At 56.0% G+C, this 23,559-nt stretch overlaps 2 protein-coding genes across 6 annotated transcripts; one reads left to right on the top strand and one right to left on the bottom strand.

The window, feature by feature from the left end:
- Window positions 1–202: 202 nt before the first annotated feature.
- On the bottom strand, window positions 203–12,316 carry TAFA3 (TAFA chemokine like family member 3). 4 transcript variants are annotated; one of them, XM_048925783.1, is made up of 6 exons: window positions 12,293–12,316; window positions 8,556–8,632; window positions 8,249–8,364; window positions 4,202–4,351; window positions 3,500–3,624; window positions 203–2,931 (listed from the first exon to the last, which is right to left on the bottom strand). In XM_048925783.1, exons 3-6 carry the CDS (start codon window positions 8,361–8,363, stop codon window positions 2,920–2,922), a joined length of 402 nt encoding a protein of 133 aa, XP_048781740.1. In that variant the 5' UTR covers window position 8,364; window positions 8,556–8,632; window positions 12,293–12,316; the 3' UTR covers window positions 203–2,919. The 4 variants fall into 4 exon arrangements, with proteins under 4 accessions (XP_048781740.1, XP_048781737.1, XP_048781739.1 ...); XM_048925780.1 differs by lacking the exon at window positions 12,293–12,316 and adding an exon at window positions 11,819–11,977 and having other exon boundaries at window positions 8,549–8,632; XM_048925782.1 differs by lacking the exon at window positions 12,293–12,316 and adding an exon at window positions 11,819–11,977.
- A 3,456-nt stretch (window positions 12,317–15,772) lies between these two features.
- On the top strand, window positions 15,773–23,547 carry PPM1J (protein phosphatase, Mg2+/Mn2+ dependent 1J). Of its 2 annotated transcripts, XM_048925761.1 has the most exons (10): window positions 15,773–16,069; window positions 17,360–17,486; window positions 17,578–17,877; window positions 18,258–18,370; window positions 19,554–19,638; window positions 20,848–20,966; window positions 21,082–21,145; window positions 21,390–21,497; window positions 21,628–21,779; window positions 22,012–23,547. In XM_048925761.1, exons 1-10 carry the CDS (start codon window positions 15,798–15,800, stop codon window positions 22,157–22,159), a joined length of 1,488 nt encoding a protein of 495 aa, XP_048781718.1. In that variant the 5' UTR covers window positions 15,773–15,797; the 3' UTR covers window positions 22,160–23,547. The 2 variants fall into 2 exon arrangements, with proteins under 2 accessions (XP_048781718.1, XP_048781719.1); XM_048925762.1 differs by lacking the exon at window positions 21,628–21,779.
- The last annotated feature ends 12 nt before the right edge of the window (window positions 23,548–23,559 follow it).

The following is a 23,559-nucleotide window of genomic DNA, read 5'->3' as shown; positions in this document are numbered from 1 at the left end:
CCCATTTAAATAATTTATTCCTGTTTTCCCATTTTGGAAGACCGGGCAGCACCCCATCCCTGCGCTCAGGGCTGGAGGGGACAGTGCCTATTTGACCCATTAACTAACTACAGAATTTCTCAGTAATCCCCAACAGATGAGCATCAAAGAGGAGACCTATGGTCCAGGATAATCCCTTTATCATGAAGTAATGCTACAGAAATCAAATACCGGCAGTAAGTCGGGAGATTAACAACAAGCTGGGAAAGGCACAAATTAAATTGCAATCTCCCTCATTGCTTTGCACAATGCCAACAGTGCCAGCAGGAAAACAAGGTTAGAAATCACTTTATAAAAATGAAAATCTCTTTTAATCCCTGATTTGGTCGGTAAATAGCGCGTGCAGAGCGGGCTGTGCCCCATCCCCACCGCCTTCAACTGCGAGATGGGCAGAGAGGAAAGCAAAGGAAAGGGTCGGCAGGGCTGGAGCAGTGGGTGGCACCCTGCTTCTGCTTTTATAGCTCAGAAACACCCAAGTGAATAATTGATTCCCTTCCTTAGAACATCCCCACAAATGCATGCTTCATAAAACACCAGGCTGCTTGATCCTGCAGTGCTGCTTTGCTGCCCGGAGCAAACATGGGGCAGCTTTGGCCGCGACCCCCAGCTCAGCTCCTCATGCACGGCCCAGCCGTCCTGCTGCTCCTGCCCCAGTGATGCTCCGTGTTCCTAAATGGGGCACTGCAGCTGCACGGTGCACCTTCCCCTTGTGGCTTCTGGAAGAGACAAACCTTTTCTTTGCTCATCGTCAAACAGCGCTAAACCAAACGGGCTGACAGGAGCAAACCGAGTGACAGCGGCAGGGCGAAGGTGGCAGGGGTTACTTCTCTTATCCTGCTACAGGGGAAAGAAATCCAATTAACCCTGAAAGGCAGAAATTTAAAGCCACTAAACCAAAAATGTCCCTCCTGCTCTAACCCGGGCTGCGGCACTCATCACCGTGAGGGATCGCAGCAGGAGGGCATGCAGCAGTGGGAGGAGCAAAACTCAGGGATCAGAGCCAGGCTGGGGCAGTGCGGCGCCCACCGGGATGGGTTTCCCCCATCCGAGCTGCAGGCGATGCCCGGTAGGGGCAGCCCACCCTGCAGTGCCACCCGGCTGCGCTCTGCGCCGGCAGCATCGCCCCGAGCAGCTCAGCCCTGCTGACAGGTAATGCTGATTTATACCACGGAAATAAATGAGTCTGCTCTGCAATTTCACCTAATTTTGTCTCCCATTTCAATTTTCCATCTCTCAGCGTAACGCCGGATGGTTAATTATGTTTCCATCTTACTTCTCAGATAATACACCCCCTCGTACCGCACGTCGTCGCTTCTCAAAGGGTCTCATTTTACCTTTCATTTCACCACCTAGCACAGCTCTAAATTTAATCAGCTCGTAATTTTTGGATATTTTATCCATTAGGCCTTTGTTATTGTGAAGTAAAATGGAATCCTTGTCTTTTAATTCGCTCTCTAATAATTCTCCACCAAACCTTAATACAAAGGGTTTTTTTTTTTTCTCTCTTCCCTCCTCCCCCAAAGACTAATTGAACGAGGTGTAATTACAATACCCAGGAGATGATATGGAAGCATCTGAACTGTGACAGCCCCCAGGGGCTGTGCCTTTTGAAGGGACCATGCCCAGTGGGGATGAGGCCACGTTGCAGCTCCTGGACCCCCCCTGAGAGCAGGAGGTGCAGCATCACTGCCAGGAGGAGCCAATGGCCCCCCTGTGGATCCTCCCATGGAGGAGGCAAGCAATGCAGGGAATCAGTGCTCAGCACACAGGCACACAGAGGGGACGTTTGCTCCCCCAAACCATGGCGTGTCCTGTATGCAAACCTCTGCTGGACAACGGGATGCAGACCACAACCTGAGGGATCCTCCGCTCGCCCTTGAAGTGTAAATCAGCTTTCCCTGAATTAAAACCCCCGCTCTCCTTCAGAACACCTCCCATTAAAGGAACTGATGGAAAGCCCAAATCCTGCGTGCTTCAAACCACAAAGGACTCAACAAATCAGCAAAGCAATTTCATGTGTAGGGGAACCGATGCAGAAATGTCTCTCTCTGTGGTCCGATGGCACTAAAAATCAGTTGTGAGCATCGGAGCCTGTGAGGGTCCCTCAGCCCCATCACCAGCACTGCCCCTCAGCTTCACAATGAAGAGATCTTCTGCAGAGATTAAATTGGATTTAATATTTCACAGTCTGCTATGTACATCAGTCTGCAGCAGCACTGCATACCCCAGAACGGGAGCACCTCCACGCCGGGTCCGTGGGCCCCCACCTCCCCTCCAGCTGCAGAGAGGGGACAGAGCACATCTGGGGGCACGGTGCCTGTTTCCTTAATGCCACATTCAGCCCAGGGCTGCAGAGCCTGCACGTGTCCAGCACTGGAATCCTCCTCTTTATTCTGAAATTCGATGCAAACATGAGCTGCAATGTGGTGCCTGGGACTGGCTCTGCAGGAATAGGCATTAAACTCGCCGCCTCGTTAATGCAATTACACAGGAAGGAAGAACCAACAGTGTGCTCTGTGGAAATGTTTTGCCATCTCCGGAGCCCGAGGAGGTGTTGGACCGCCCCGTACCGCCACTGCGGGCAGTGCTGAGCTGGGTCTGCTTCCAGGTCAGGGAGAGGGAGGCAGCAAGGCTCTCTGTGCAACTCCCACAGCACTGACCTTCGCTGTTTTAGCTGGGAATAAAGCTCTGCTGTCTGTCTGTCTCCATAACTGTCAACAATCGGAGCATTTTATTTCAGAGGATGGGAAAACGAGCCCGTTTCTTGGCTGCAGGGTGCATCACGGGGCTGTGGAGCTGTGAGGCATTGCAGCAGTGCTGGCACCATCCCATCCCACCCAGCACTGCGATGTCATCAGGGCTGACTCCAGGCTGCAGGAGCTACCGGGTGACCTGCAGGAGAGGAGATGATGAGCACCCAGCAGATGCAGACATAATCTGCTCCTTGCATCCCACAGGGCGGTTGATCCAGGGTTATTTGTGACCTCCCCCTGGGTTCTGTCTGCACTGGGAGACTGAGGGCTCAGTTGGGGGTAGGGAACCAAGTAATGCACACCAAGAGCCAAAGGCAGGGCCGGGTGCCCAGAGCAAAGAGACCTTCTCAGACATCCACACACACACTTGAGCAGGAAAGTCCTTTTGGTGATCCGAAATAATGGCAATAATGAAAAAGAAAAAATCCCCCCCCAGCATTTTTTTAATACGATAATTTTACGGCAGGGGATGAGGGGTGAGAAGAGCTCCAGCACAAGGAATAATTACCCTCGACTGCATGAACAATGATTACAAAATTATGCAACTGATTAACCGTGACATATATGTAATTACTAATGTGTTTGATAAAATTTTAATTACACCTTGTTCTTCGGGGCGTTCAGCAAGCCATGAAAATAACAATCATGCGGTGCTCTGCCACTGGTGGCCCCGGGTGGGGGGGGAAGGGGGCTCAGGGCTGACGTACCTTGGTGGTCTTCACTTTGTTGCCACTGCTGCAACTCCAGCCTGAGAGGTCGGGCAGCACCTTGCACTCCTCCCCAGCGAGGCAGGGCTCCATCTGGCACCACCACTTCTGCAGCACAATGGAGGCTGGGGGAGAGCAGCCGTTCAGTGAGAGGAAGGGACCCGCTGCTCCCAGTGCCCCCAAAGCATCCCATCGCCTATCATTGCCCCCATCATCAGCCCCATCCCTGTAGGGCAGGGGAGGCATCTCTGCTCTGGGCCCCATTGCTGACGGAGAGCAACTGTTCTGTGCTGCTCAGCTTTGTGAGTAACCAACGCCAACGGTGTGGATAATTAGAGGGGGCTTCCTTATCCTTGGGAAGGACGGCACAAAAGCTGTGTGAGACAGCTTGAGAATTAACCTGGGTATTTCCTGGCACTGTGCACAAATGCACTGCAGGATGAGAATCAATAATGCACCGGCAGAGGCTCCCAGCTGCTCCTGGTGGCCCTATGGTAATGGCATGTGACGTCAATCGATGAAATATATATAGGCTGAGCTGTGCTTTGTGCTCCTAAGTGCACCGGTGATGGCACTGCGTGGCTGGAGTCACGTCCCTGCCCCGGCTGCAGGCACACAGGGACCAATGCTGGGAAGCTCTGGGGTGGGGGCAGTGACCACAGGGCATCCCCAGCACAGCTCCCCTGCCCCACAGATACTCACCATCCACACAGGAAGGGGCTGCCCGTGTGGTGCCTGCCACCTGCCCTGGGAAGCAGGAGCACTTCACGGTCTGGGAGCGCTCCTCTATCTTGTTCTTATTGCAGCACCTGTGTGCTGCGATGACCTCGCAGGTGCCGGGCTCTACGTGTGCTGCAGGAGAGAAGGAGCTGTGTGATGTGGGGACAGAAGGAAGCTCAGCACGGGCCCCATCCAACCTGGCCTTGAACACCTCCAGGGATGCACGGGGCATCACAGCCTCTCTGGGCAGCTGTTCCAGCACCTCACCACTCTCATAGGAAAGAACTTCCCCCTGACATCCAACCTCAATCTTCCCTCCCTCAACTTCAAACTATTTCCCCTTGTCCTGCTGTTATCTCCCCTTTCAAAGAGTTGATTCCCCTCCTGTTTGTAGGCTCCCTTTAGGTACTGCAGGCTGCACTGAGGTCACCCCGCAGCCTTCTTTTCTCCAGGCTGAACAAGCCCAGCTCCCTCAGCCTGTCTTTTTGGGGAGGTGCTGCAGCCCCCTGATCATCTCTGTGGCTCCTCTGGACCCTCTCCAACAGCTCTCTGTCTCTCTTGTACTGGGGGCTCCAGACCTGGACACAGCACTTGCAGGTGGGGCCTCACAAGAGCAGAGCAGAGGGGGACGATCACCTCCCTGTCCCTGCTGGCCACCCCTCTGCTGATGGGAAGTGCTGGTCCTGCTCCAGACCCCCCGGCGTCCAGCCCTGAAAGCTCTCACATCCATCACTGAGCACAATGAACAGCTTTTGCCACAGCAAAGCCAAGAGCCTTGCAGAAACAAATGAGCACAATGGCTAACCAGAGCTGATAATGAGAGGTGTGCTTTGCAGGAGGGGATGTTGCATCGTTCTGCTTTCAGCTCCCAGCACAGCAGCACCATCCCGGCCCCCAGCCCTGCAGTGCAATGCAGTGCTCCCACTGCACCGTCCTCGGGATGGAGGAGGGAGAGCCAGGAGAGTGCTCCCAGCCTGCAGAAACATCACAGTGAGCAGCAAGAACCCCGGCTGCTCTGCTGCTCCCTCTCCCAGTGCCATTAAAATATTAAGGCAGAAAGAAAACTGATGTGCTGGCTTATCACCTCTGGGATCTGGGTTCAGAAGCTGGTTAGCATCGCAAATCAATGCATTTCACTGGGTAACGGCCCACGCAGGCACAATACAAATCAGCCAAACAGGGCTGGATAGACTTGATTCCCATGACCTGAGCACCACTGATCCCTGCAGGTCCCATTTAATGAGCACCAGAGGAGCGGGCACGGAGCTGTGTGTTGGCATCACTGCCACGCTGGGTATGGGCTGCAGTCATGCAGCTGCTGGGCAGAGAGGGGAGAGGGGAAGAAAGGAGCTGCGTTCCTGTGACGTGCACACAGATCTGTGCATGGGAAAGGCAGCTTGTGCCATTACTTGCTGTTATTTATTGTTATTTCACGGTCATTTTCTTTTAATGAACCATCGCTTTCATTTCTGCCCATAATAATTACACAATTACCTATCCTGGAAGTATTTTGTAATAGCATCTCTGGCCATAAATTTAATCCTTCCTTTTAAACGCCATCATAATTCAGTTTTAATGACAGCCTCCACTGTTTCTGTATGCAGAAATTAAACACTTTGGTGAAAGGGAAAAGGAAAGCATCATTACAGGACAAACGTGACCACGACTCGCTTTGCTTTTATGGGATTTTCACAGGACAAGCAAGGATCCCGGGGTTTGGTTGGCTGTAAGAGGGCACCTGGGGGGCACACAGAGCCCCAGGGTAGCTGCAGCAAGCTGGAGGAGAGCAGAGAGTGAGCACAGCAAACCCTGCAAGCCTGGGATAGCTGCAGCACTGCTGGCACACAGCTGCCTCCTGCAGAGCCCTTTTAAGAAACTCTTATCTGACGGAACCATAAAGGCGCCATGAAAGCACGAGGCTTTTGAATCCCGTGGGTAAAAAAATAAAGCAAAAATACCATCCTGCTCTGGCTGACCTTTAAGCGAGTGGCAGAACGGGGCTGCTGATGGCACAACCTGAAACGACAGCTTTGTCCTGAGGAGGAGCAGGCAATGCCCTGTGTGCTCAGCCTAAGATCTCCGTGCACTGAAGTGCAGTGTAACCACAGGCAATGCCAACACCTGCAGCACCAAGCAGGGCAGGAGGGCAGGGGGGACCACGCTGCCCACCCAGCAACAGCCCCACTGCTACCACGGCTTGAATAATTCACGCCTTAAAATCACTACTGCCTCGGGTGCATGCATTATTTAAAAGGGGTTTGGAGAGAAGTGCTTCTGTTTTTATTGCTCGTTATCACTGCGTGCCGGCTGGAGCTTTTTAGTAGCTTGTCATATCAGAACTCAGCTCATCCCGTCCCCCTCTGCAGCACAGAGGGAAGCACCTCTGTACGAGTGCACGCACACACAACTGCTCACCCAGCTCCCAGCACTTGATGCTCACGAGCAAGAAACACAAATGCAGGGATTGCATTGAGAACTGCTGATAATGTGCTGCTGTGGAAACCCCCACTGCTGGCAGTGTGTCCTGCTCAGCTGGCCAGGTCTCCCTCCTGTGCCCACTCAGCTGAGCGATGGCTGTGGGTGATGGCAGAGATGGCACTGTGGCTCTCACGTTTATCACAAGGTGCTGGGGCTCCATCCAGAGCTGCTCACATAGCAAGGTGCACGTGGGTCATTGTGCACTGAGGAGTCTCTTTCTCCATCCCCAGATGACTCCATCTCTGCACGGGGTCCATGTGGCTGCTTAAATCCAATTGCACACACCAGGATGCACTGCTCTGCTTTGACATCAGCGTTCACCAGGTGTGAAGTGAACACGAGCAATTGGACTGTACTCCAAAGCCAGATGTTAAAATGCACTGTGTTCCTGGAAGGCCAACAGAGGATCTGCACGTTCCTTCCTTTCATGAAATCCCTGAGTTCACAGGTCGTGAAATCCTGTGCTGTCTTGTCACAATTGCATCCTTCCTCCTGCAGTTTTTCATTGGTAGGTGACTGAAAGCAGTGCACAGGCAAAAGCACTGCATGTGTCTGTCCCTCTGCGTATGCCATCTGTCAGCAGCAGAGGTGCAGCAATCCCAGCCCACACCTCCCTCTCATTTCGGTGTGCAGCAGCATAACTGCAGGCTTTCCAGGGGAAAATGTCATCGCCACTGAGAACACAACCTTATAAAAGGGCATTCCCAGCATAACCTTTACTAAAAGATGCCCTCAATGAAGCAAAAGCACGGGGCAGACAAGTGGAAAATGAATGCTACGAACCGCCACAAAACAGGGAAAGCAAGAAACAGTGCAAGCAGCAAAACTCCTACAGCAACCACAAAGGATGTGCTGCAAGAAACCTTGACAACACAGAGACACAGAGCAGGGTTGGACTTCTCAACATGTGCTCCCATTATGCCCTCTTTGCTGTGGATCAGCATTTGCCTGAATAAGAAGCACAGCTCTGGTCCTCTACGGGTAAATCTTTGCAAGTGAGAACCTCCAGCTCTGCCTTTGAGCATAGGAACGTATCAGTGCTTCTTGCATACAGAGTCAGAGTTGTGCATGTAACTCCCAACCCCACACACATGCGTGGGGCACCTTCCACAACTCACTGAGTCACAGCTGTGTCACCTCAGGGTCTGGCCATGCCTCGGGGCAGTGGTTTTGGCTTTGCTTGGAGCCAGAGCAGATCCCAGCAGCCAGGGCCATCCTTGAGGTGGTAGAGGAGGAGTTCCTTCCCCTGCACCCTCCAGGTTGGAAGGGGATGCAGGTAGCCCTGAGTAGCTGGCTGATAGAGCCCCTCGGGAAGATACGCTTCAGTTTTAAGCAATGAGGATTGGGATTACAGGATTAGAAGTGCTTTAACTGCCAGGGAAAAACAGAAATAGGACGGGGTTAGGTGTGAGGTCAGGCTGTCGCACGGTATTTTCAGATTAACCCTTGGCTGCCTGCTGTCTTTGAGAGCCCCAAGGCACTGAGTGCATCCAGGTCACACCGTGCCATGAGCCCCTGGTGGCGTAGGGACATGAAGCATCACTTCCCTACCTGAATGGCTTCTGTGGTGGGTGGAGGCCAGCGTCAGTCTTCCCCATAGTGTGGTAAGGCAGAGAGTGAGCACTAAAACCCATCTGCTCAAGCTTTGTACGTCCCTTTCACTCATTCTGCCAAGAACGAGAAGAGAGAAGCACAGATGGAGAGGGGCTGGGGGTGTCCCAAGCACGCAGCCATGGGGTCAAGCCTTCCCCCAGGGCAGTGGGGGCACGGTGAGGATGCACCCGCCTCCCTTGGGCTTCATCTGCAGCAGGACAGCAAGAAACCACAGCAGCAAAGAGGAGCACAGTTTACCTCTTACCGGGGCTTCCCGCTAACAGCCGTGCATCCGCCAAGCACAGGTGTTGGGAGCTTCACACACAGCAGACATCAGAGCATCTGAAAGGGGAGACACAGACAGCCCTGTGGGCAAACTGCTGGCAGAGCAAACCACGAGAAATCCATTGCCAGGTGTTTCCAAGTGCAGTTATGTGCTCTCCCATCACCTCCTCGGGGGTGAGGCCAGCCCCGTGCCCACTGGGGTCTGGTGAGCAAATCCACATAGCGCTTCAGTACCAGCCTGTAAATTACTGATGGAGGTCAGGGATGAGCAGGAACGACACCAGGGCTCTCACCTGCACCCCACAGTGCTGCCCAGCACAGTGCTGGGAGGAGAGAGCTCCAATGTCCAACAGTCCTCTAAATGAGGATCCTGCTCTGGGCCAGGCTGGGGCAGCGAAAGGCGCTCATCTCACGGTGTGACAGCACAGAAAACACTGACATTTTTAACAAGAAACAAGGTGATGTGAGGAGGTAAAGGGCACTACTTGCTCTGAAACATTCCAAAATGAATCGGGCTGCTTCAAACTGACATTTCAGAACAGAAAGCGTTGCGTTCCAAAATGTTGATGTAAAGCGATGCTTTTTGTTTTGATTTTCTGAGCTGGGGGGAAAAAAAAACAACAGAAAATGTCACCAAAAATGTTGATATTCTCCAAGAGGAAAACAATCTCAACACGAACGTGTTTTATGCTAGAAAACAATTCAGAGGCACAAAGATATTCCCTATGGGTACTGCAGGACAGCGATGCATGCAGTGGGACTGTGTGGATGCGCAGGTGATGCGGCCCCATTGCTGGATCTGTCCCTGCAGATCCTGTGCCCACAGCCTGGTGCCTGGAACTGCTCTGCAAGGGGACTGCACAGCCTGGCAGACGTGCACAATGCTCACACACAAAGTCCCCCTAGGATAGAAAAACACAGCTTTGCAGAAATTGCTATTTTGACAGTTGCCAGCCTCCAACACCGTGAGACACCAACTGCAGATGTTCAGTCTGACAAAGTTTCTCATCCTGGGATGTCACTGTGAAATGAAGAGTGAGTGATGTGGTGGCACATCAAAGCACTTCATTTTGATGGAAAATATCAGTGTTTTCTGTTCTGTTCTGTTTGGGATTTGGTTATATTTTCTGTTAAAGTTCTGTTAACTGCTTTCTGCCCACCCAGGACCTGCGGGGCTCGACCTTCTCTGCAGGCAGCTCTCAGCACAGCCACAGTGCCAGAAGTGAGCATGGCTCTCCTGCACACCACGTTGCTGCTCTCCCAGCCCTTTGCACAACAATTTTAATTATTTAGCACATTTGTTAACCCCAGCATGGAGCTGTGTGCAGGACAAAGCATGGGTGGACTTTGCAGCAGTCCCTCACATGCAGCCTCGGGGACCTCAACGCTGATGCAGAAGGTAAGAAGTCCCAGATGTGAACCTGGAGGTTCCTCCTGCACTTGCTGAGGTGGTCCTGCAGCCAGGGATGCTGGAGCACAGCCCGGTGCTCACAGTGCTAATGAGGAGTTCTGTTGTGCCAAATGATGCGCCGAGCTCTGGAAGTCGGGAGTGCTCCTTGCAAAGGTCCTCATGAGCTGAATAATTACAGCCAGCAAAATTCTACCCAAAAAAAGAAACAAAGAGACAGGGGAGGCTGGATGTGAACTGGCTGTCTGTGCTAATGAACGCTCCAATGCAGCTCCAGCATCACCAACCTTTGTGCACACCTGGCCCAAGAGATGTGCTATTTGTTTGAAAGCTATTTTAGCACTCCTGCTATTTTAGCACAGCCTGGAACTGCGCCGTTTTTGCTGAATGTAAGAAGAGAGTGTTCTGGTTCCCCAGGGCTCTGCAGTGGTGGGCAGCCCCATGCCCAGCCCCAGAGTGGGGAGGAGACCCCAGAAGAGCCCAGCAGGCACAGAAACCTCTCTGTGATCACTGCAGATGTTACACTGCCTACTGGAGGGGCAATTTGATTTTAAAGCTTCCCTGAAGCACCAAGTCAGGCATCTCAGCACGGAGCACAACGGCAGCATTCTTTGTATGCACAATTTTGGGTTCATGCTGGCCAGCAGCTGGCTACACCCCAGCTCCCTGAGCAGCACTGATGATGCTTAATTAAAGGCAAGGCTGGGGAGTCATAGCTATGAGGCTGCAGCTGCAGAGCTAGGGATGCACACAGGGAGTTGCTGTGCACACCTGGATGGACACCAGCAGGAGCTCTGTGCAGCAACTCCCACCCTGCATGTCCTGAGCTGCACCACTGCTCTCCAGAGCCAAACTGCAGAGCTCCAGGCTGAGCTGAGCCCTCTCATACCCTTCAGTTTAGCTCCAGCTCTGAGTGCACTTGCAGCACTGCAGCTCATTATGTCCCACAGCCCCAGCACGGAGGGCAGCACAAGGCATGAGCTCGGCAACCTGGCAGGGGGCACAGGAACACAGAGTGCTGCTTCCCATAGAAGTGTTCTCTCCTGTGTGCTGGTTGTTTTTCAGCTCCTTCCTCACTCCTTCTGTGTCTGCAGCTTTCTTTTCCCAGCTCAATTGAGCAGGAGAGTTTTTAACTTAAATTCAGCCCAAGCACGGCCCTGACTGCTGCCCCCTCATCTCGGTGAATCCCACCTTCCTGCTGCTGCTGGCATGCTGAAGGTCAGCATCGACCTCACCCTCCCCATGTGCCAGGAAAACAGTCACATACCAGGGGTGTGAGCCCCAACCATGCTCAGCAGAAGCCAAGGGAGCCTCGGCACCACCGTGGAGGCAGCTCGAGGTCTCCAGGAGATGCCACATTCCCCCGCGTGGGCTCTTCCCCTAGTGCAGAGAGCATCTCGCAGAGCACGGGCACCCTGCGTGCCCACGGGCTCCCCCAGCCCCGGCGGCCCCAAGCCCCGCACCGCACTGACGGGAAGGGACTAACAGCAGCAGGGCACTGCCGCTGCCTTCGGGGCCGCTTGGCTCGAGCGGATGGCAGTGCATCACCCTGCACGCTGCGCACCGGGCCCTGTGTGGGTCACCGGCACCGACCCGGGACACCGCGCACCGAGACCCGCTGCCCACAAAGGAAGTGCTTCTCGCTCCCGGCCGGAGTTCCCCGGTTCCCCCGCAGCGCTCCCCGCACGGACAAGCCGGGCACAGCGGCTCCGCCACCGGCCCCCGCGACGGCCCCGACCCCGACGGCACCGCAACTCCGCCGCGCTCGGCTTCGTCCCGAGGTCCGCTCCCGTCCCGCCCCAACTTCGCAGCCGGCCGGGCCGGACCGCAGGTACCTGCCGGTGCCGTCCGTGCGGGCCGGGGCCGCCGCTGCCCATGGCCGCCGTCCGTGCGCTCCGCAGGGTCAACGCCTGCTCCGCGGCCCCCTGCGGCCGTGGGCCGGCTGGCATCGCCGGGCGGCGGCGCCGGCAGCGCTGGGCTCGGTCCGCTCCGCTCGGCGGGGCTGGGCGGCGGCGGGGGCGGCGGGGCGCGGAGCCGGGCGGCCCCGGTGCCCGCGCCGGCGCGAAGGGGCGCAGCGCCGCCTGCCGCCGCCTCCCCGGTACCGGCGGAGGGCTCCCGGCCGTCCCCCGGGCTCAGCCCCGGCTGCGCGCCCCGATGGCCCCGCGCGGCTCTGCGGGAACGGCGCGGCCCCGTCCCAGTTATCCCCGCTGCTCATCACCGGGGCCGTTAGGAGTGGTCAGTCAGAGAGCGAATTGATCTCCCCGACGTATCCCCCTTCCTCCCCCCACAAAAGAAGAACAAAGCCAAACCCGTGGGACGGCCCCGGGGTTGCCCTACAGAGCGCTGGGCTGCGCCGTGCAGCCGCTCGGAACAAATCGCAGCCCCTGAGCGCCTCCGCAGCACCGCATCTGGTCCAACACCGCAAGCTTTTTTTCCTAGGAAAGGCTGCAGGACAGCATCCTCACCGGGGAGCGTTTCTTTCTTCCGCATGGACCCATAGCACGAGCTCAGACGCATCCTTCTATAATCTCGGCTTGATTTATAGCATCTCCAGTTCGGATCAGTGACAGCCCAGCACAGAGGCGCTGCCCGGCCCCACTGCGTCCCATCAGCTCCAGGGGCAGTGGGGATCCGGGCATCTTCCCTGAGCCGAGAGGAGACCTGCAACCAGGGGATGACTCCTGGCCTTAAACCCTTCATAAGAATACATTCCCTCTGCTATTTCACTAAGCTGAACTTTCTTGTCCCCTTTTTGAAAGGGAAAAATCACATCACCACGTTAAATTGGTTAGACGTGGCTGCTCAAAAGAAAGGGGGAAAAAAAGCTCTACAAGATTAACTCAAACGCCAGTAATAAGATATTAAGGAAATATGAGCATCATGCTCTTCAGATCAGAGAGTAATGGGGAAATTACTGGGAAAAAAATTAATACAACATGAAATTAAGCCTGCTCTTTGTATTCATTAGATAGTTTGTCAGAGAGTCACAAATTGCTGTGATAAGTAAATAGAAACATATTACTTTCCAGATCGCAAAGTTTTAATGGAAATCATCAAGCACAAAGGCAAACAAAACCACCTTTCACATCAGCCAAACTCCAATTAAATTAGGCCAGATTATTCAATAAGGAAGCCTACAAAATCAAGCTCTCTATTGATGCAATGGCATAGAAATACAAACTGCTTTTCCAGATCACAGCATTTCAATACAGGGGAAGAATTAACATTTCAGCAGAACTGATTTCATTGGAATTCCGGTGAAGAGAGCAGTAATTTCCCTTCTCTCCACTCCTCGGTGTACTCATAGACTCCCTGCATTGTCCTCATTCCTGGCTCTGACTCTTCCAGGAGTCCTTTGCATTGCTGTAGAGGAAGAGAAGGGGAGGAACAAAGCTGAGTGCCCGTAACAAGGCTGGCAGGGAAAGGAACTGCACAAGAAAACCTTGCAGACTTTACATGGAAAAAATCATTTCCCCTTCAGCTGCATTCATGTGGGGAAGATCCCCAGGGCAGTGCAAGGAGGGGAGGTGGGTTTGTAGCAGCAGAGCCCAGCAGCAGACCTCCATCCACCCGCAGCAGAGGCGATGGGGGCAGCCCACAGCACCGCACACTGTCAGGATGTGCGCAGAGTCACAGCTGAGCTCCGGGTGCAGCGCCCTGCAGAAGAGCAGAGCAGACACACAGCGAAGATCAAATCACCCCTTAAAAGAAATAACAGTAAATTCTGAGCTCCCCAATTATGGGGGACAGGCAAAGCTTGGAAACCATTAAGAGCTGCTTCTTCTGTTGATGAATTATCCGGAGCGCGCAGAGCTATTTGCGGGGCTTCACTGTATTACACTAATTATAAATTAATATATTGCTCATTACATGGTAAAGCTGTGCAGCCAACTAATGCACTGCTGCAAAGGGCTTATTTTAAAACATCCTTCACTACTTTTATGATCTAGATGTTTAATTTGCTTACATACTGCCTTAAATGCCACCAACATTTTCTTTCACATTTTCTCACCAGAAAGTGCATTACAGTTCATGGCAATTTCCCTGCTGTGCCCTAAGCAATCACCCTCTTAGGGGGAGCAGCAGCAATTTTGTTGTGCTGAAAGGAGCTCGTTACAGCTGGGGGTTGGAGAGGCCTCCAAGAACAGGGAGAAGGGAGCTGAGGTCACAGCAGGGATCACACAGACAGCGCTACCAAAGGGACACCCAAACTGGTTCCATGCAGGGTGAGCACCCAGTGCAGCACCCAGGCAGGGCAGCCCCGGCGGGAACATGAAGGGTGGGAAGGAAACATGAGGATGGAGTAGGTGACGTCCAGAGTGGACTCAGGGGACACAGCTGGGCCTCCCTGCGTCACTCAGCCGTGTGCCTGGCACCAGCAGTGCCCGGAAAGGAGTGCAGGGACAGCACGCAGGGAGGAAGCTTGCATTGAGCTTGCAGGGAGGATGAATGGGAGGAAATGTCGCTCTCTTTCTTGGAAAACAGCTATTAGCATTGCATTGTTTCAGGGAACGTTTTCTGTGTGTTTTTATGTTTTGTTTCTGCGCGGCGCATAGCAGAACGGAAACACAAAGAGCACGAAACGAGGTCGGGTTTGCACAGCAGTCAATCCGGACGCTGCAGTTTCTCTCTTTCCAAGGTGACTCAGCCGTGCTGGGCAGTGGGGGATGCCGCTAAGGACCCCCCGAGGAAACTGCGCTGGTGTGGAGGGGTCGGGGACGGGGTCGAGCGGAGGGAAGGGGCCGCGTTCTCCAGCGCTGCGCGCAGTCTGTGCCGCCCCCTGGTGCCCGCTCCGCCTCGCTGAGAAGATAGAGGTGAGCTCTGAGCAGGGAACGAAGGAGTGGGAGCCGAGCAGCGGCAGGCAGAGGGCAGGAGGAGGCAGCAGCGGCCGGCAGGGACGTGAAGGCAGCTCCAAAAAGCAGCCTGGAAAGGGTGCGTGCGGTCTGACCTCACCGAGACGCGCTGCTGAGCGGCTTGCAGCTCGGGAGTAAAAGAGAGTAATACAATACCCATAGGATGTCCTCAATAGTTTGCTTAGGGGACAAGGTTTAGCCAAGGACGTGATGAATGTACTCGGAGCTGTGCAGGGCGAGCAGTGAGGGTTGTGTTTCTGCACAGACCTGAAAGTACAGATCTGTGCGGGAAGGATGAAAGCAGCTCCCTGGGGAGCGCAGTGCACCGGGACACGGAGAGCCCAGCAGATGGACTCAGTTCTACTTTACACAGACAAATATTGTATTTTTTTCAGCAGAATGCTTGTTGCCATAGGAATCCCGAGGCAGGAGGTGCTGAGGTCAGGCCCTGTGAGCTGTGCTCTCCGAACTGTCAGTTCTCCCAGCCGGCAGAGGCGCATCGCCCTGGGGCGGCTGAGTCTGCATCCCGAGCAGCGCTGCCGCAGCTCCGGAGGAAGAAGGAGGTTCTGCTCTCAGTCCCGTCAGCTCCCCGTTCCTCTGCAGCACGGCTGCTTATTAATAGCTCGGCTTGACCGCGGGGGGCTGGGTCTCACCGCTGAGCGTGACGAAGCACTGCCAAGAGCGGCAGATGCCGGGTCGGAGCAGGAAGCTGTGCGGGAGCTGGGGAGCATCCAGCAGCCGGGGGGGATCAGGGCCGGCTGAGCTTCAGGTGACCGCTGCCAGGACCACGGCTGCCATCCCTCACAGCCCAGAGGCTCAGAGTTCCATCACCGGAGCGGTCCCATCTCGTACCCGGGGACCGCCGCCGCTTTCCGTCCCGGTGCGCGTCTCACCCGGGGGGGCGGCCCTGGGGCGGGGCCGGAGGCGGGGCTCGGCGCGGCTCGGCCCGGCTCGGCCCGGCATGCTGCTGCGGGTGCGTTCGGCGGTCTCGCACCTGGTGGCGGGGCTGGGCCCCGGGCCGGGCACGCAACCCCCGGCCGAGCCCCGGCACGGCGGTGGCGGCGGTAGCGGGGCCGGGGGCGAGGAGGGGTCGCGGGTGACGGCGTTCTGCCGGCCGGCCTTCCTGCAGCTGACGTCCGAGGAACTGCGCCGTGCCGACGACCACACGGGGCGGGCGGTGCAAAGCCCCCGCGACGGCCGCCGCCGCCTGCCCTGGAGCACGGGCTACGCTGAGTGAGCGGGGCCGGGCCGGGCGGGGGGAAGCGCCGTGCCCGTTGGGGGCTGCGGGGAGGGCGTTCGGGACACGCGGCTCCGTTCTGCCGCTCCCGAAGGCGGCCGCGTCCCTCCGCGCTGCTCCGCGGCTGTCACCGCTCGGCGGCATCGGCGCGGCGCTGCGGTGCGGGGCGGTGAGCGCTGCGGGGGCTCCCGGCGCTGCCCGGCCACGGAGAACGCACTGCGGCCTCACCGAGCCGGGAGAAGCGGGCGGAGCGGGGCCACGAGAAACGAAAGTGGGTCGAGGCGGTGCTGAGCTGTGCGTTCCTACACGGGAGGATTGCCTGCCGGCTCTCTGCCCGTCTGCCGGCGGCTCAGCTGTTTACGCTGTTCCCCATCCCCTCAGAGCTCGAAGCTCTTCCATTTTCTGCGCTTATCTGCCCGATGCCCGGTGCTACGCAGGGAACTGATACTGAGGGCTGAAGGAACCGCTCCGGTTCTCGCAGGACATGGGAGAAGGGAATTGAAGCTGTGATGGGAACAGGACCTGACCCTGATTTCCCCTTTGGGAGCTCACTCTCTTCTTCTTTTGCTGGTTTTGAATTCCACCCGTAGCTGAATGCAGGTGGGGAAGGTCAGGAGCTGAAGGCCACCTCTGTGCTCTGCTCCTGCAGCTTTGCACGAGCTGAGCTTCCCTGGAACCTCCTGAGTTGTGTTTCCTTCGGGAAGTGCTGGGGTAGGGGCAGCCTGCACTCGTTCTTGCAGGAGCAGAAACCCTGCAGATGCTGTGGAGAAAGGAAGGAAAACCACCCTGTGCTCAACAGTGGGACTTCTCCTCTCTGTCCCAGGACTTCTTTCTGCAAACCACTTGGGAAGTCCTTACCCAAATAGCTCATTCAGTTGTGCACATTTACAGATTCCCCTCGTGAGCAGGTTTTGCAGTCCAGACCTGACATCTGCTTTGTCAGCACAAGCTGCAAAAAGTTCATGTGAATCTTTTTGCAAAAGTCCTGTTGGTTCCATTTTTCATCTCCTTCTGTGAGCTGCCTGCTCCCTCTGCAAGGTGCTGGATTGGGATGGAGGCTGTGCATCCAGTGCAGTGTCCATGTGCCCAGGCTGGGTGCCCTGAGGCTGGGGTGGGTTTGGGGTAGCGGTGGGGATGGAGGAATTTGGTGCTGCTGGGGTCACCTCTGCCACATTGCTTCCAACCCATCCCTATGAGCTGAGGCTGGTGTTCTGCAGTGTCTCTGGGCAAACCCAGATATTGGAGTGCAAAATGGAGAACCCTAATGGTTATTTTCCTCCCAACAGGGTGATAAATGCAGGAAAGAGCCAGCACAACGAGGACCAGGCGTGCTGTGAGGTGGTGTTTGTGGAGAGGAGGCCCAGCCCCAGGGGCCACCAGCCCTGCAGGGATGGCAGCGGGGAGCCTGACAGGGTGAGGGCATGGTGGGAGGCTGCTCCCTTAACAGCTCTAAGCCCACCTGCTCCCTTGCAGGCATTGCTGAGTCTCCCATCTCTCCCCACAGGGCAGGAGGGGGTTTTATTTCCACTACTGGGCCCTGTTTGATGGACACGCGGGCAGCGGTGCTGCTGTCATGGCATCCAAGAGGCTGCACCTGCACATCTGCGAGCAGCTGCGGGACCTGGTGGACATCCTGCAGGACCCCTCCCCACCTCCCATCTGCCTGCAGCACAATGCTGAGCTGAGCCAGGCAGAGGACAGCCAGGAGGTCCCCAGTGATGCTCTGCCACGCTTTCACCTGGAGAAGGCAGTTTCCCACGAGAGCCTGGTGATTGGCGCCATTGAGAACGCCTTCAAACACATGGTGAGCTGCAGCTGCTGACTGGCAGTGTTTGTTTTGCTCCTGTCTCCTCTGGCAGCACGGAGGTCTGCAGTGACAGCTGCTGGGCAGCTCCTGCCCTATTGCTCTGCTTCATTTTGGGGGCACCAAACACACAGGCTTTGGGCTCTGTGGGTGAAGAGGGTTTCATTGGGCGTTGTTCCAGCTGCTGCCTGCTCCGCAGCGCTGAGGAGGCTGTGTCCTGGGCTGCACACAGGACCTTGGGGTGAGCAGGGCGATGTGCCCAGCCTCAGCTGGCAGACAGGGTGCTGACGGGGCAGCTCAGAGCTATTTCGGACTGCTTGGAGCTTTGCTTGCTGGCAAGGGCTGCTTCCCGCTCTGCCCACAGCTCTCCATCTCTCCAGGACGAGCAGATCGAGCAGGAGCGGGCGTCCCAGCACATCTCTGGGGGCTGCTGTGCCCTGGCCGCTGTCTACCTCATGGGCAAGTTCTATGTAGCCAACGCTGGTGACAGCAGGTATGTATGATCCCAGCCAGGCTGGGGTGCACCCCGATTTCCTCCCTGTGCTGTGTGTGCCTGCAGCACTGAGGGAGCTGCAGAATTCCTTCCCCACCTCTGGCACGTGATCCTTGCCTTCCCAGCTGTGTCTGTGCTTTGCAGGTGGTCCTGAACTGCACCTTAGTGCTGGCTTGGGCTACATGTTGGGGGAATGAAAATTGGCTTCAACGAAGCTGCTGAAAATGTGCAAGCATCAATGTGGGGGCACGTTTTGTACCAGCAAACATTTGCAGCAGAAGGATGTGCAAATCTTTGTGCAGACAGGGCCTGAGGGAGCTCAGAATCCAAGGACTTTGCCTGACATGCATTTCCTTGGTTGTATTACTGCAGTTATGCATAGGTGTGCTCATAGCCCACAGTGTTTGGCGCTGAGGGTGAATGTGCTCTGAATGTGCTTCCATACATGGTGTGGAAGAAGTCCTGGCCCCTTTCTGCTGAGGATTTGCAGAGTGGCATGGCAGGGACCATGAACAGAGGTTGGGGTGATGGGCAGGGACTGCTGGGTGTTACGGATCTGCTGGAGTGTCACAGGGCTGCAGGTGCTGTGGAATTGAGTGCTGTGACACGGTGAGAGCAGCAGGCGGTGGCCTGGGGTGAGAGGGACAGACTGGGGCAAAGGGTGCTGCTCATCCAGGCAGTTCCTGGCTGGAACCAAGTGAGACTCTGCACTCCCTCCCTGCCATCAGTCCCCACCAGAACTGGGCACACCTGGGCCCTGCATCACTGCAGGGGATTTGCAGCCTTCTGCAGGACAGCAAGTGGGACAGGGGGGTCAGAAGTGTCAGAGATCCCTGATCCCCTGGGACTTCCAGGAACATCTCATAAGCAGCCATTGTTTAACCCATCAAAAAACTCAGCCCTCCTGCAGGGAGCTCACCCCAAGTGCTGGGCACTTGCACCTCTGTCCTGCTGCTGGCGACTTCTGCCTGCGCTGCGTGAGATGGAGGCTTAATAACCTTTGTGCTGCTTCTCTTCTAATCGTAGTTTGCTCTCCATCTGTCCCATGCTTCTCTTCCATTTCCCTGTCCTCCCTCCCCTGCCCTGGGCGCTGGGCTGCAGGGCTTGGCTGATGTCCCTGCAGCTGATGGGCAGCGGGGAGAGGACCTCTCCTCTAACCTCATCCTTCCATGTTTCATTGCAGGGCCATTATCATCCGTAACGGGGAAATCATTCCAATGTCCAGGGAGTTTACTCCAGAGACAGAGAGGCAGAGGCTGCAATTCTTAGTAAGGAAGACCTTTCTTCTAACCCCATCCCTGCTCACCCACCTCCTGAGCCCTGCCTGGGGCTGCCCCTCTTGCTGCCTTCACCCTCAGCATCCCATCGTGCATTCAGGGGTCCCTGTGCTCAGTGCTGGTTTCTTGCCTGGTGCTCCCAGGGGGAGCTGCAGAGTGCTGGCAGATTTCTGGCTTTCTTCCCGAGAGCTCCCTGTCCTGGGCAGACCTTCTGTGCTGTGTAATGAAACTTGTTAAGGTTATAAAGACCTCTCTGAGGGCAGCACAGAGGAGGAGGTGTTTGTGTTAAGGGAGGTCTTGCTGGATGGGATTTTCTGCCTCGCAGAATATCTGAGAGAGCACTGTGGTACTTTTTCTCATGTTTGTGTTTGAATGACTGAGGGGAAGAAGTTGGTGTAAGTAAGATCCTCCCCAGCTGTGATGCGTGTATGGGCAGAGGGCCAGGCGTGTGCTTGCTCCACTGCGCAGCGGCTGGGCTGTGGCCAGGGCTCTCCGTGCCTCGGCACCAGCTCTGCCATAACTCAAAGGCCCCTCTCCTTCCTCTCAGCTGCTCTCCCTCTCCACCTGCACTTTGAAGCACTGTCTCAATCTCGGCTGCGCTTGGGGAAGCACTGGGGCTGCTGGGGGGGATGTGGGGCATCGGGTGTGGGTGAGGTCCCTGGGGTTCCAGCTCCAGGCCAGGCTCCAGCAGCGTGCTGGCAGCTCTGCATGAGGTGGTGATGCCTGTGGGGATGCTGGCGACCACCCAGCAATGTCCTGGAGCCCTGTGCTTTGTGCTGCTGCTTGCCCCTGGTCACAGACAGGAAGGAGACAGCAACTGGTGTCCCTGTGTGAGCACCGTGCTCTGTGCTGAGCTGCAGCCCTGGAGCTCTGTGGCTCTGACTCCTCCTGGGCCAGTTCTTCTGCAATTTGCCTTTTTTGTGATCCCTTTTGGGCTTCTTATGTGCCCAAACTCCTTCTGGCTCTGTGTCCTGAACTGCTCCTCCCTCTGAGCACTGTGCTGGAGGGCAGCTTTGAAGCTGCATTGTTATCACTACCACCTGAGCTTCAGCTGATGCTGTCCTCACCCTGAGGCCCCACAACCGATGTCCCACGGGTGCACCTGGCTGTCCTGTGCCGTGCTGGGGTGCTCTATGGGTGATGCTGGGCAGGACCCTGCTCTCATGGCACTGCAGCTGAACCCTCTGCCCCTTCCTGCAGGCCTTCTTGAGACCTGAGCTGCTGGGAAAGGAGTTCACACACCTCGAGTTCCCCCGCAGGATCCAGCCCAAGGAGCTGGGGAAGAAGATGCTGTACAGAGACCAGAGCATGAATGGCTGGTACTGCGCTGTCTGGGGCTGCTGCTGCATGTGGCCACAGCTCCAGCCCCATCCCCATGTACCAAAGGGGCCTCATCCCAGGGCACTGGCCAACAGGTTGCCTTGTTTCAATCAGGGCTTACAAAAAGATTGAAGAGGATGACCTGAAGTTTCCACTAATCTATGGGGAAGGCAAAAAGGTAATATGCTGGGATGTGAGGGGAGGGGTCCCTGCTGCCCTGGGAGGTGGGGGTCTGGTGGCATCACAGCTAGGGCTCTGGCACCATGCAGGGGTTGTTCCCTATCTGCCCTTGCTGAACTGGGGGTCCCAGCCCATTTTTTCCAATGCTGTCACAGTGCCAATGCCACGTGTATCATTTCTCCTAGGAGAAGAGGTGAAGATGAGGTAGCTTAAAGCTTGCTTTTGTTTTTGCCTTTCTCCAGGCTCGGGTGATGGCCACTATTGGGGTGACACGGGGCCTGGGAGACCACGACCTCAAGGTGTTCAGCTCCAACATCCACATTAAACCTTTCTTGTCCTGCTTCCCAGAGGTGAGCCCGAGGGCTCTTTCACTAGGTGGAGCTGACTGGGTTGATCTCAAAGAGTGCTCAGAGCACCTGGTGGTGTTGGGGTGTCCATGAGCCCTCTATCACCCTTGCATCCTGCCCCACTGTTTCCCAGGTCAGGGTGTATGACCTCACACAGTATGAGCACTGCCCTGATGACGTCCTGGTCCTGGGCACCGATGGGCTCTGGGATGTCACCAATGACAAGGAGGTGGCCAGCGTGGTGATGGAGGTGCTGACAAGCTATGAGCCCAATGACCCTTGCAGGTGAGGGGGAGACACAGACAGGTGTCTCCTGCACCATAACATCTTGCTTGGAGCAGCGTTGTGGCCACGTATCCCTCTGTGCACAGTGCCCCTCTGTATGCATGTATCTGAGCTTTCCTAGAGCCCCTTCCCTGCCCCTTTGGCTGCATCAGCTTCCCCCTCCTCCTGGGGACAGCATTGTGGTGTAGCACGATTCCTGCTGGGCTTGGGCTGACCGCTGTGCTCTGCCCAGGTACACCATGGTGGCCCAGGAGCTGGTGGTGCGCTCCAGGGGTGTCCTGAAGGAACGAGGCTGGCGGCTGCCCAACGACAAGCTGGGCTCTGGTGATGACATCTCCGTGTTTGTGATCCCCTTGGGTGGCCCTGGCAACTATATGTGATAATCTGAGAGCACTGGGCAGTGGAGTCACGCTGCCTGGATGGCCACGAGCAGGATGCTGGCACTGCCCAGGGCACCGCTCACTCCAGCACTCATTTCCTGAGCTGACCACAAGAAGAATGAGGATCTCGGAGCCTCCTGCCCGAAGCACCCCCTCACCTACTGCATCCCTGCCCTCTGGAGAGATGGAAGGACAGAGCAGAGACTGGGCTCAAGGGCTGGTTTTCTTGGTTGCTGTGAAAAGCCTCAGTGCTCTCTGGCTTCTCGGTGCACACTCAGCACCTTGCCCTGGCCCAGGTGTGCTGCCTACAGCCCTGTGACTGGGCTCTGAGTGCCTGTACCCGGTGAAGCCTGTGCTTGCTGCTGCAATCACCTCCTTTTCCTGCCCTGTGACATTTGCACCACAGATGCTGAAGCTTCTGCACTGGGATGGGTGTGGAGTGGGGTCCTGCTGGCAGCAGGGCAGCGCCCATCCCAGCTGCACGTGCTGTGAGCCCTAAGGATGTCCCAGCCTTGTGCTCGCCTTCTTAGGCTCCTGGGCCCCATCCCCAGCTGGGCACACTGCCTTGGTCTCAGGTTTCGGTGGACGTGACAGGGCTCAGTCACAGAGCACCTGGGAGGAAATGAGCTGCTGCACTCTCATGGTGTTCGCCAGCCCCAGGCTGTGCCATGGGCTCTGCCCACCACCTCTCTTCATGCCTTGGATCACCGCTGTGTTTCTAGAGCCAATTATTTATTATTAACTGGAGAGCTGAGCTGGAAAGTGTCTAAATTCCTTCTTGGTGTGAGGTGGCAGTCAGTATGAATATAGGTCTGTTATTTCTGAGCCGTTCTAATTTGGCAACTGCTGAGCAGCAGTTACAGAGCAGCCCCGTTCAGCCAAGCTTAACAGCTTAAAGTGCTGCATGGATCTGCTTAGCTGGGGGCTAAAAGCCCACAATAGAAGCAGCTTGGTCGTGGCTGGGAAATGGAGTGGGCTGGCTTTTCTCCAGACTCGGAGCTGGTCCTGAGCAGCTCTGTAGCTGCAGTTGTTTTCTCTGCAGTATTGCATTCTGTATCTGGCATACCTCTGACCTGGGGGATGATGAGTTTCCTGCACAACGGCAGCGTTGCACCCTGCCAAAGCACAGAGGCAGGGTGGCCGTGGGGACAGCTGAGCCCTGTGCTGTGCTTTGGTGATGCACGGTAGCGTCTGCCCCTCGTCACTGGGTGTCACCTTCGGGGCGTGTTCCTCTCTGTAATCAGCGAGATGTAAATAAACTGGGTGCACTTAGTGGGGAGTGAAAGTTACCCAGTGAGATTTGCACCTGCGTGCATCTCTGTGCCGCAGGGAGCAGGGGATGATGATGCTGGGCTTGGAGGAGCTGCCATTGCGTGGTTAAATAAAGGTCGTGCCACCCG

The sequence above is a fragment of the Lagopus muta genome, chromosome 24, assembly GCF_023343835.1.
Source record: "Lagopus muta isolate bLagMut1 chromosome 24, bLagMut1 primary, whole genome shotgun sequence".
NCBI classification, from domain to species: domain Eukaryota; kingdom Metazoa; phylum Chordata; class Aves; order Galliformes; family Phasianidae; genus Lagopus; species Lagopus muta.
Note: the sequence above shows the minus strand (reverse complement) of the source record. Positions and strands in the feature narration are given on the sequence as shown.

Excerpts from the sequence above, each read along its gene's own strand:
- TAFA3 (XM_048925783.1), bottom strand. The coding sequence starts at position 8,363 with ATGAGTGAAAGGGACGTACAAAGCTTGAGCAGATGGGTTTTAGTGCTC. Across the intron at positions 4,352-8,248 it reads CCACCACAGAAGCCATTCAG|CACACGTAGAGCCCGGCACC; the intron begins GTAGGGAAGTGA and ends TCTCTCCTGCAG. Across the intron at positions 3,625-4,201 it reads AGCCCCTTCCTGTGTGGATG|CCTCCATTGTGCTGCAGAAG; the intron begins GTGAGTATCTGT and ends GCTCTCCCCCAG.
- PPM1J (XM_048925761.1), top strand. The coding sequence starts at position 15,798 with ATGCTGCTGCGGGTGCGTTCGGCGGTCTCGCACCTGGTGGCGGGGCTG. Across the intron at positions 16,070-17,359 it reads TGGAGCACGGGCTACGCTGA|GGTGATAAATGCAGGAAAGA; the intron begins GTGAGCGGGGCC and ends TCCTCCCAACAG. Across the intron at positions 18,371-19,553 it reads GCCAACGCTGGTGACAGCAG|GGCCATTATCATCCGTAACG; the intron begins GTATGTATGATC and ends GTTTCATTGCAG.